Source organism: Spinacia oleracea, chromosome 5 (genome assembly GCF_020520425.1).
Source record: "Spinacia oleracea cultivar Varoflay chromosome 5, BTI_SOV_V1, whole genome shotgun sequence".
NCBI classification, from domain to species: Eukaryota; Viridiplantae; Streptophyta; class Magnoliopsida; order Caryophyllales; family Amaranthaceae; genus Spinacia; species Spinacia oleracea.
Genome location: NC_079491.1, coordinates 4,216,792 through 4,229,012, shown reverse-complemented (window position 1 = coordinate 4,229,012; position 12,221 = coordinate 4,216,792). Strand labels below are relative to the sequence as shown.

Below are 12,221 nucleotides of genomic sequence, written 5' to 3'. Positions count from 1 at the left end.
TCAAGGCACATGGGCTCGACACGAAGCACAACTCGACTAGACCCGTAGCCATCTTTAGATAGAAGGGTTTAGTGAAGGAAGTCTTAGCCCATAGAGACTCACTTCTAATTTAAGACAATCGCATTTGCACAAGGTGAATAATTTAGGAATAGTAAATACTCCGTATAAAACATATTGCACCAAATTTTCATCAAAAACTCATGCGGTCTAAAATTTCGAACTACTCTTGATCTTTTGATACAATTAAATTAAGTTGAGCAAAACTCTAACTTGATTGAGCTCATTCGAGTTGAATATTGACTAAGCCATCATTTCTTGCGATTTGTATAGATCCGATCCTTGTCATAAATATTTTCTCCTTTTATAGAGAAACAATTTAGTGTGTCAAAGTACTTAACGTCTCGAGACAAAAATCCAGGGTTAGATCTCCAAGACGTCCAGACATAGAAGGTGACGGTGTGTGTATTGAAATGTTAGATACGTGGATGGATCACGAAAATTTACGTACCTTAAAAACTTGCCATTAACATGGCCACAAACGCATCATAAAAAATTTAAAATGCATTGGGGAATAAGTTGCCCCCTTTCTCATGGAAAAACTTTCTTGCTCACGTGCATAGTACTACGCATGTGAGTAGGAAAATGTAAGGGGTAGATTGGTAGAGTATGCATTAACGTGTAGCTATAACTAGGCGGACTAGACTATCCAGGTGCATAATAGATGATCTGATTTATAAAGCTGCCAAATCGGGTCATCGATTGGTTACAAATCGAGTATAATTGGATAATATTTTGTGTAAATTATTGTGCTCATACAGCTTAAATGTGTGAATTTTGTCCTAGTCACTTCGACCTTTATCAGATGTCGGTCGAATCGAACGGGTCTCGTAATTGGATTTGGTGTTTGGACTTTGGAAAGTTGAAAAGACGGGCCATGACCCGAAAGACAGACACACAGCCCATTCTCCTGAATCCTCATTCCTTTCCCGCACAATTGGTTGCCAATCCAATTTGCCCAAGGTTTTGCCCTGGCTATGGCTTCGTATAATTTTCCCAAGGTATGATTTTTCATATTTAATTTCACTGCTTGAACTCTTAAATTGTTCAAATTTGTTGAAATTTTGTTCTTCAATTGTTAAATAAAAGAAAAACTTACTGCTGTAAATTTGGGAATTGGAAGAAATAATTGAAAACCCAATTGAACTATTAACAAGTCTTTAAATCTTGTATTTTTCAACAACCTATGGGGTTTAGAGAGGCTAATAATATATTCTAACAATTTACTTAGTACAATTTGGTACTCCATGTTTCGGAAATCTTATTCTTAGGGATTTTACAATGGGGTTGTGATTAGAGCTGTCAAAAACTGACCCGACCCGAAAACCCGACCTGAACCGACCGAACCCGTAACCGACCATGATCCGAAATTACGGTAAAACAGGTAACCCGAAACCCGACCTGTACCCGACCCGAAAAAACCGATAACCGATTTTAACCCGATGTTGTAACACCCGAACCCGAACCCGACACCCGACCCGAAAATGACCGATAACCGAACTGACCCGACCGAACAATGAACCGAACCCGATTTGATACCCGACCCGATGTCAACCCGAAACCGATTGTAACTCGATGAAACCTGCTATTGACCCGACCTGTGAGAACCCGCTACTCGATTTACCCGAGTTATCAATGACATGACCAAATATTAACTTCATTGATATATCTATTTTAAATATTTATTGCTAAATATTGAAAAATTTAACTCTAAAATAAGTTAAACAAAATTTTTTAGAATATAAATCCTTAAAATGTATAGGTTAATTATCAGACCCGAGTTTGACCCGTCCCTGAGAGTGACCCAATCTGAATTCTATTTGATCTGATTATTATCCGATCCAAACTAAGACCCGAACCCGAAAATAACTGTGTTGCAAACCGACTTAAACCCGACTCGATAAGACCCGAACCCGAAATTATCTGCTACAAACCGACTTAAACCCGACCCGATAAGACCCGAACCCGAAATCAAACCTGACCGAAATGTGACCCGACTCGAACCCGACCTGAACCCGGGATAGGAAAAAACCCGATATGACCCGACCCGAAATCGACCCGACCGAACCCGAACTCAACCCGAATGAAATATTGACCCGACACGACCCGACCTGATCATGACCCGAAACCCGAGATGACCCGACCCAAACCCGACCCGATGACCTGTTTTGACAGCTCTAGTTGTGATTAGAACATTTTGCATATGATAGTTGAATAGGTCTCCTGATAGAATGCAATGACCGTTGATGTTTAATTAGAAACTATAACCATTTGATTAGAAAATATAATGGTTTAATTAGAGATTATAATTAATAATAGTAGAATATAAGTATTTGATTTGATTAGAAAATATAATTGTTTAATTAGAAGGTATAAATATAATTAATAATACTAGAACGTAACTATTTGATCACAATGTGTAACTATTTGATTAAAAAGTACAAGGGTTTTATACATGAGACTGTCATATGTAAGTTTTTGTAACGATAGTTATACTATATTTGAAGTATTTCTAGTTTTAGGGATACTTCATATAGAGTAGTTCATATCATCGTACTCGTACAATACAAGTGCCAAGCATAGTCCTCGACTCCTCGGAGTCGTGAGTGGCGTGGTGAATGAGACACAAAACGTGTCGTTGTATCATTAAGGTGGTTCACGAGTCTAGACCATCTCGCAATTTCTTAATGTTGTTGGGTAGCGTCAGTTGATTTTTGTGACCAAGAAGGAGCTATCTATGTCAATTATTCGTATTTAAAGTTGCATGTTGCCGCTTATCTGATTTAGAGTAATTAATTATGAAAGTAATAAAATAATGTCGCGTCCTAGGTTGGTAGATATTGTCCTCTAATTAAGTATTATAATTAGATGAAATAATTAGTGTCACCGGGTTAACTGTACAGATGATTCTCAAGTACTGAAAATGTAGATGTAATAGATCTATGAATGGTGTACTATTTTGTTTTGTGGGTAAGTACAACTACTAGTCATATTACATGGTTGGAACCTGACATCTATGTCTATTATATCAATTATGCTATCATGTTTGCTTATGTTCTATAATTCCTTTTCTTGTTGGGATTACAGTTTAGTACAAGTTTTGGTGACTAGTCTTTTAGGACCATGATTTCATCCTGTTGATGATTGTCAGAAGAAGACGCCAGTGATGAGTGATGCTGTTTTCTTAAATGTTTGTTTAGTCGACCAATTGTGTCGAGGAACTCATAGTTGATCTCGAGGATCATCTTTTAGTTTTTTACTCCAGTTTAGTCGGTGAATGGTAAAATTTCATAAACTTATGGTGGTAAGTAATTTGGGTGCTTCGGAGTATCTTGGATGGTAAAACATTCAGACCAGACTAGGAAGAATCAGACCAGAAACTAGAAAAATCAAATCAGACCAGGTGAAGAGAAACAAAGCTTTAGTCCCTATTAGTCCTGAAACATCAATCCATATGATGACTTAAATATCAAGATAACATAGAAATTATATAGTTTTGTGCTTGATTTGACACCATGATGAAGAAGTTAGAGGAAGTACTAGTTAATTTCAAGATATGTAAATTTCTAAAGTGAAACACAGTCGAGATATGTATGTAACGATACTTAAAAGAAAAATGAATCTATATATTCGTCTGTTCTACAAATGAGTTGAACTGCACAACAAACTTAGGAAACATGTAACGATATAAGTTTGTGCTAATATGTCGAAGCAATGAGCTTAGATGCTAAAGCAGGTTGTTTGAAAATGAAAACCTGAGAAGTTTGGCATCCAATGTAGCATGAATACCTCTAAAGGGCCCCAAATCCCCAATGCTCACATCTTTCACATCTGATGTCCTATAATCTCTCAATTATGTGGTTATTAAGAATATAATCTTTTCTTCTTGTCTGACTTTGAGAAGATTATTCTGTTAAAGCATATCTTTTGCTTTCTAAATACGTTTTCTGATTCATGTTCTTCGCATTATTGGTTAAGGAGTTAACTTTTAATTATCACTAAACATCTGTAACATATTAAGGCGAACAAAAGATTACTGTAAACAACTTAACAAAATCAGATGATCAGCCCTAGGAATAAGGCACCATATTGGATGGTTGTATGGGTAAATTCATGCTTCAGGTTTATTACTGCATGAAATTACAGGATTGCAAGTAACTTTTTTCATTTGATGTTCCCTTTACAGATATTCAGATACACTTTGCCTTTCGGATTATTTCATTTCAGGTCCACTTTAGACTCGATGAACCAGAATAACAGAAGAAATTTTAACTGAGAAAAGACAGGTGAAAAACAGATACAACTTTTGCATCAGTGTAAAACAGACACAACTTGGTAAGTGTCAATTCTTTAACGAAGTTTCTTATTTTACATATATATTCCCTTGGGCTTGAATTAGTTGTCACGTTAGCAATGTGCGTTACTGCATTATAGCTATTTGTATCAATTTGATAATAGTAGCACTAGTTTAAAAAGTCAGAATCAGAAGTGATCATAGTCTTAAAGCCAAGAAGTTATGATGATACATGCTGCTTTTTTTCCTCGTATGTGTGTAGGTGGATAATACATGCTGGAACTTTTTGACGCCTATCTTTGACAATCGAGTTCTATTGTTTTATTGTTCACTCTACCATCACTGTCATAATGCATATGTTATACTCCCTTCGTTCCCAAATAAGTGTCAATATTGAGGGAATTCACGGTAATTAAGGAAAATGAAAAGTGTGTAAGAAAAACAATGATTGGGACTTGGGAGTGTTTTTTTGGGGAAAGGATAAAGTAGATAATTGTTTATTGATAAAGTACAAATAAAAGTAGACGTGGAAAAGTGGGAAACTTGTATGTCCAAAAATAGAACATGGCCACTTATTAGGGAACGCCCGATTTAGAATTATGGACACTTATTTAGGAACAGAGGGAGTATATTTCTTCTTTTGTGGCTCATCATCTTCTTTATACCTATCCTTAGGTACTCTCTTTGATATCCTACTCTGATATGATAATGTCACACTTACTTGGGACTCTACTTTTGTCACACCTATGAGTATCGTATACGCACGTTTCAAAATTTCTAATTAAGTCGAGCCTATGTCTAAGATATATTTTCAGAACCAACTCGAATATGTTATATGTTGCATGGATTTTTTTCATGGGGGTAAAGATATCATTCGCCGTACCTACTAAATCAGCAAAGTAGTTTGCTTTAAGCAAAGTTAACAATATGAAAGCAAATTTGGCTTCTTATTTGCCATAATTGCATGTACTTTGTCCTCAATTACTCGGAGTATATTGAATATTAAGCAAATAATAGGAATCTAAAGCTTGATTAGGGGAAAGCATAAACAAACACTCACTTTACATACTTTACAGAGAATAGATTCATTACATTAAATTAATATACAGGTAGACTAACTTTACTCCAAAAGATTTGATCAATAACCCATGTGATGATCAAATGAACCAACTGACTCCACAAAATCTCTGATACAAAACAAAAATGAAGAATAAATACAGCTAAATTCCTAATCCTAAGATGTAGCCTTTTTTTTTTTGCTCACAAAACAAATACAAAATGACAGGTTGTGCTTTGAGTACTTCCACTATCCTACACACACTTGAGATCCATCATTTCCTTTTCCCTCAAAAAGGAGGTGATGGGCAAGAAGAAAAAGACTAACCCCACAAATATTTGGGATTTTTACACTTACTTTGGACAAACAACAAAGAATGAAAGAAAAAAAAAATTGGGGTCAGCAAACCTTGATGTTTTCTTGTTTGCCTGCTCGGAACCTCCCCTTCTCCTTCTAGGAGGGGTCCGTCACTGAATTCTAGACGACATTTGGTCGTATCTTTAGATTCCTTATAACGAGACTTTTTGACCGGTCAAGTATTGAGACTGAACCATGAACATTGGAATCTGCATTAGCAAAGGCACAGACTAGTATGAGTATGTTTTCTTTGTGGTGTAGAATTATGTGTAACAAAATTGAATTACTGAGGTGGGTGTAATTTTATGTTTACCTGTAATGTGTCATGGAAGATTTTACACTGAAGCACATTGATCTGTATTCTGATCTGTATTCTTCATGGCTTGAACTTCCACATTCTTCAAATCGCGTAGATGTTGCAGAATCTCTTGCAAAAGATCCAAACCCTTGTCACCTTTCCTTAATGATCCAATACAATGTTTAAGGAACTCCCTATCAGCTTCAAGTGCTTGTAGTCTCTCATATACATGATCAACTTCTTCTTCTACTGCAAACCTTTTCTTTTCCAACTCGAACTTTGTTAAATGAAATTCATCTTCTTCATTCCCGTTTAACTCCCCGTTTGGGGAATCTGACAACTGATCTGCTGCATCAAACAGTGGAAGAAGAAGCTTCTTTGGCATTGAATCATTCCTCCTATCTTGATTATGATGATGATGAATAAACCCGTTACTGTCAACTCCATTATTACTGTCAAAATCTTTACCATTCTCTTCATAAAACTGCTCAAATGGTTTCATGTTCTCATAATGTTCCTCTTCTTCCTCTGCTAAAGTAAAAAGCTTCTCCTCTAAAACCTTGAGCTGTTCTAGAATTGCCTGCCTCTCATCTTCAAACCCAGATAACGAGTCCTGTAAACATACAACTGCATCTGTTGGTGTATCTAGATGCCCATTTTCTGCTTGACTTTTTGGACTAACACCAACACAAACATCTTCTTCTTGTTCTTTAACCTCGTGATTCAAATCTATCGACTGTTCATCACTTTCCTCACCATAACTGCAAGAAGCAGAGGAATTCCTGCTTCTTCTCCTACACATTATCCTCAACCTCTCTCTTTCTTCATATTCCATCACCTTCTTTCTGTAAACTTCAAGCTCCTTTTCAAGCTCTACCTTCTCTTTCTCCCTCTTCACAACGAGCTCGTTCATCATCTGCAATGCTTCCTGGTCATACTCTGACTGTTCCTCCATCATTCTTTGGTACTGTAAGGCTTCCATCTGCATTGTTGCTTTTTCTTCTTGGATTCTTGTTATCATTGCCATTGTTTGGTTAGCCGCGATTGCTGAAGCATTCCTTTCCTCCTCGAGTTCTTTGTATAATGTTCTAAGTGTCTTTCTCTCGGAAAGTAGGTCTAGTTTGAGCTTTTCCATTGTTTCCCCCGCACTCCCTTGCTCACTCATCCCGTCTAGTGATTCCTCCGTTGCTGATTCCCTTCTCTCAAGAAGCAGCAGTTTGTTGTGTAGGGTTTCAGAAGAGGTTGGTGCATCAAAAACTCTATCTTCCTCAACTTCATTAGAATTTAGACTTCTTTCACTAATTTCAGCATCTGAATTCAGAATCATATCATCAGATTATAGGCACAAAAAATGAAAAAAATGCAACTCAATTAAAAATCATGAATATTGTCAAACATTACCATGTTCAGAAGATGTTGGTGCATCAGAAACTCTCTCTTCCTCAACTTCATTGTTGCACATATTCACATTTGAATTTAGACTTCTTTCACTAATTTCAGCATCTGAATTCAGAATCATATCATCAGAATGTAGGCACAAAAAATGAAAATGCAACTCAATTAAAAATCATGAATAATAGTTAAACATTACCATTAGAGACTACATTGTCAGTAGAAGTGTGATTTTCTTGTTTGCAGGGTGTAGAGGATTCATCCACTACTGTCAATAGCTCATCTGTTGAATTCTGGTTTTCTTCAGTTTCAGTTTCATAACTTCTCATGAGTGATGCAAGATTTGCTTCGTATTCTTGGAACAACAGCTTCTCTGTTGGATTCTGACCCTTTTCATCAGTATCAGTTTCATCAGTCTTCCAATTAGATGAATTATCCTCCTCATAGACTGATCATAAGGGTTAATTTTTTTTAGTTAGTTTGACCTGAAAATATAATAACAAATCCAACCCAAAAAAAAAAGAAGCAGATTATTGAAGTTGGAACAAATCTTCTCTATACCTGAAGAAGTAGGAGGTGACTCAACTGTTGCTGAAATGTCTAATTCTCTATCCTTTCCCTGCTCTTGTAAGGGTTGCAAAATGAGTGAATCTTCTTGTTCTTCCTCATCTTCGCGAACTTGCAGCTTCTCAATTGCAGTTTCCTCTTCTTCTTTAGGTGAATTTTCATTAATGATATCACATTCAGAAACAAGTTGTTCATCTCCTTCAAAAATCTGCTCAAAGTTTTCTGAATCTTCACCTTTTGAAATCTCTGAATTCTCACAAACAGAATCAGCAACAAGCACATTTCCTCCTTCAAAAACCAACTCAAATTTGTCTATCTTTTCCTCTTCTTTAGGTAATTGTATATTCTCTGACTCGAAACCAGCAACGAGTTCATCTCCTTCAAAAACCAGCTCAAAGTTTTCTGAATCCTCACCTTTGGAAATCTCTGAATTCTCACAGACAGAATCAGCAACAAGCTCATTTCCTTCAAAAACCAACTCAAATTTATCCACTTTTTCCTCATCTTTAGGTAATTCTAGTATATTCTCTAACTCGAAACCAGAAACGAGTTCATTTCCTTCAAAAACAAGCTCAAATTTGTCCATCTGTTCGTCATCTTTAGGATTTTGTAAACTCTCAGTCTCACAACCTGCAGCAAGAAATTCAGTACCCTCAAAAACTACCATCTTTTCTTCATCTTTGTGAGTTTGTAAATTCTCAACCTCAGTTTCCTCTTCTTCCTGTATACTAGGCAAATCCTTAGAAGTAGTAACCTCACAACCAGGAAGATCAAACTCATTTCCCTCGAAAACCAGCTCGAATTCCCTGGAAAACCCTGATGAAGCTTCTTTCTTATCTTCCTCAATTTTACTCTCAAGAAGTTTGATTGAATCATCATTCAAAAACTCAACTGGAATTAATCTATAATCATCATGATCAATATAAAACTCAAGATGCTGTGCCAGCATATCAGGGCATAGATTTTGAGTTGTAACACTGATAATTTCCTCACTCTCACCATCTTTTTCATTAGTAGTATTATTATTATCAAGGAGAGGTTCCTTTTCTGGTTGGAAAGCTACGTTGTCGTCTTCTTCATCTTCATCTTCTTCGGCACCGTCATCCAGAATTTGATACCCGAATTTGGGTTGATGATGATCATCAGACTGATCAGAACCTATCTGCACATTTTGATCTGAAAAACAACCACCCAACAATTCCCTTTCTTTGATGACAAATTCTGAGGATGAAACTTTGCTAATTGGGTTGATTTTGATCAGCACACCATCACAACAAGAACACTTTTTTGTAACATCATCATCATTAGCTTTAACTGTACCAATATCTGTCATCCATTTACAGACCTCAGAATCATCTGATGATGAAGAAGAAGATGAAGATGAACAACTTTCACACATATTATGCGATTCCACGAGTTTTCGATGATTAGAGCAGTACCCAATTTTAGATATCTCAGCAGCATGTTGTTCACAGATGATATCTGAGTAGGAAGAAAAGGTTGGTTTCCTGTGAGAGTCTAAGAAATGATCAAGCCTTGAACATAAGAAACAAGGGGGTTTAAGGCCGAAATATAGCGCGAATTTAAGTATAAAGTAAGAGAATAGAGAGTTTAAGAGAAGGAGAAAGATTAAAGTCCATTCAAGAAAAGCATAGATAAGAACTCTAGTGATTTTGTTTGTTCTTCTATGTAACATGGTTGCAAATTTGTTGGGTGCCATAGATAATTTAGTAGGAGAAAACGGGTTTTGTTTAATTCCCTTTGATAATTTATGTACAAGAATAGGAATTAAACTGAGATAATTTAATTATAATGATGGATGTTTTTGCAGGAGAGAAAGATAGAGAAGCTAAAGAAGAAGAAGAGGAACAAATGGTAGATGAAAAGATTATTAGGAGAAGTTTGAATGGTGAGGGGAGCCAAAAGCAAGAAAAAGCAATAAGGGTCCCAAAATTAAAGGGAAACTTGTCCCTTGAGTTGGAGAAATACCTAAAAAGGATCTCAGTAAATTGAGCATGCAATGGGAATTCTATAAAGCATCTGTTTTTTTTCTTCTTCTGACCAAGTGAAGCAAGCATTAGTTATTTGTTTATTTTTTTATTTTAGTGATCGAACAATTCTCAGAAAATATGTAAGGTGCACCCTGTCACATCTCCCTCTCACATGTCACATGTGTAGACATGCGAAGGAAAATTATGGACGGGTCTATCCATAACTCCATGGCATGAAAACATCCTTTGGTGCACCTAGCTCTATGATGTACGGAGTACCTAAGAATTTTTACAATTTTTCGTATTTTTTCCATTATACTCTGTAATTAGATATTTATGACTAAGCGAAGTTTTTGGATCGATTTGAGCTATTTTCTTAATGGTTAACAGTTTTTGGATCGATTTGAGCTGAATTTTTAATGGTTAACTCTTTTGATCTGATCTGGACATCTAACTTTAAAAGTCGAAAAGTAATGAAGCATAAATTCTTTTAGATGATCATTTTTCTCGATGTTGAACATATTTTATACTTCGTATGTGATTATTGATTCGGACGGGTGAATTAATATTATTATTTACAGGGAAAGCTTGTGGTACAAGGCAGTAGATCACACAACAACATCCAGAAGCTTGCAGTCAGCAGTCAGCACTCAGCATTATTTATCCTTGCATTTAGTTTCATGCCTATATTTTTTTTTTGGTTTCATGCCTATAAAATCTTACTATTTTAATTAATTTGGATGAATTAAAAAATGGCCAAGTAATTTTCGAATTAATATGAAAATCATTAATAAAAAATAAAAATAAGGAAAAATAATAATTGGGTCGGTGGTGCCGTGGTGAATTAGAATTAAGTTTAATAAAGAAATGGTCAACTTTTGGCAATTTATGAACGCTCCATAAATAATTTAGTAAATAAATTATTAATTTGTTGTTAGGCAGCTAATTTTAAGTGGCCTACCAAGTTGAGAAAAATGAGCTGGTGGACCATAAATAATTAAATATATATTTAATTATTAATAAATGTAAAGCAACTAAATTAGGGCCGGGCCCCCAATCGAGATCGATGCTTTAGATGTTGGGTCTCATCATGTGTTTTCTCAATCAGACCCCCCTTATTATTCATCTCATTTTGTCTGCTTTTCCATATCATTTCTTTTTAAATTTATTCCATAAAATCTACTTCTATTTTTTCAAAATCAAAATAACATGTTTTAGTCATATTTTAGTGATAATGCTCCTTAATTAGTTAGTATAATCATGAAATTTGGTGAAATTGTATAGGGTTTTACAAAAACTTATATGCGGTGGTCTTACCAAATAGTTATAATTTTTAACCAAATAATTATGTTTAATTAATCATAACTCTATGATCCAATAGTTATATTTTCTAATTGAATGGTTACACTATCTAATAGTTATGTTTTTTTTATTGTGTTATTGTCATCGGTCTTATTCATATGGCGGTCTCATAGAAAATTTATCCATATAGCTATACTAACCAAGATAATAGTTATGAAGTTCTACTTTCGCCATCCTATTCAGAATTCCGATTTTAGTCAAGGGTAAAGTTGTTAAATTGGATCTTCGGCTGGTTACGGGCCAGCTCCAATAAGTGAGGGTCATATCTGTGCGGAGGCAATGTGCCAATGGAATGAGTAACAATGTGTTTTTTTTTTTTTTGGTTCATTTATGTTATTATCAAATTACGGTCCGTTTGATCAAAATTAGTTTTTTTTTTCAGACTATTTCACCAATTAATTAAAAGATTTCATACAAAATAAATTTAAATAAAATAAATTAGATAAATAAGTTAAGATAGTTTCATATACTCCATAATAGGAAGAGAAAATAAGTTGAACCAAAGAGAGTTAAGTTCATCTTTAGCTGTTAATAGGGAAAATGCCATTACCTCAAAAGGCCATATACTTCCAAATGGGCCGAATTTCTTAAAATGGGCCAACGTTGCATGCTGTTTCACAAATACTACAAAACTACAATACACCATGTGTTTTTTTGTTGTTCTGTATTAGCTTTAAATACTTCCACTAATGTGTAGTGTAAATGATGTCTCGAGTTTCTACTTTGAATAATATAATTTGATTTGGATTGTTCAATTGTTATTTTAAACTATTTTTTCTCCAAATAATAGAAAAAGTTAGTATACTTTGCATAACACTTCAAAATAAACCTTCATCGTTTCAAGTT

At 35.1% G+C, this 12,221-nt stretch overlaps 1 protein-coding gene and 1 long non-coding RNA gene across 2 annotated transcripts; one reads left to right on the top strand and one right to left on the bottom strand.

Annotated features, from left to right (window-relative positions):
* Window positions 1-772: 772 nt before the first annotated feature.
* LOC130460587 (uncharacterized) lies at window positions 773-10,380 on the top strand. The gene is made up of 3 exons (XR_008920437.1): window positions 773-1,058; window positions 4,244-4,392; window positions 9,854-10,380. It is a non-coding gene; the product is annotated as an uncharacterized lncRNA (long non-coding RNA).
* LOC110782953 (myosin-binding protein 2) lies at window positions 5,397-10,020 on the bottom strand. Its single transcript, XM_021987237.2, has 5 exons — window positions 8,017-10,020; window positions 7,655-7,903; window positions 7,465-7,566; window positions 6,079-7,374; window positions 5,397-5,974 (listed from the first exon to the last, which is right to left on the bottom strand). The coding sequence occupies exons 1-4, from the start codon at window positions 9,740-9,742 to the stop codon at window positions 6,101-6,103; spliced, it is 3,351 nt and encodes a 1,116-aa protein (XP_021842929.1). The 5' UTR covers window positions 9,743-10,020; the 3' UTR covers window positions 5,397-5,974; window positions 6,079-6,100.
* Window positions 10,381-12,221: the final 1,841 nt, after the last annotated feature.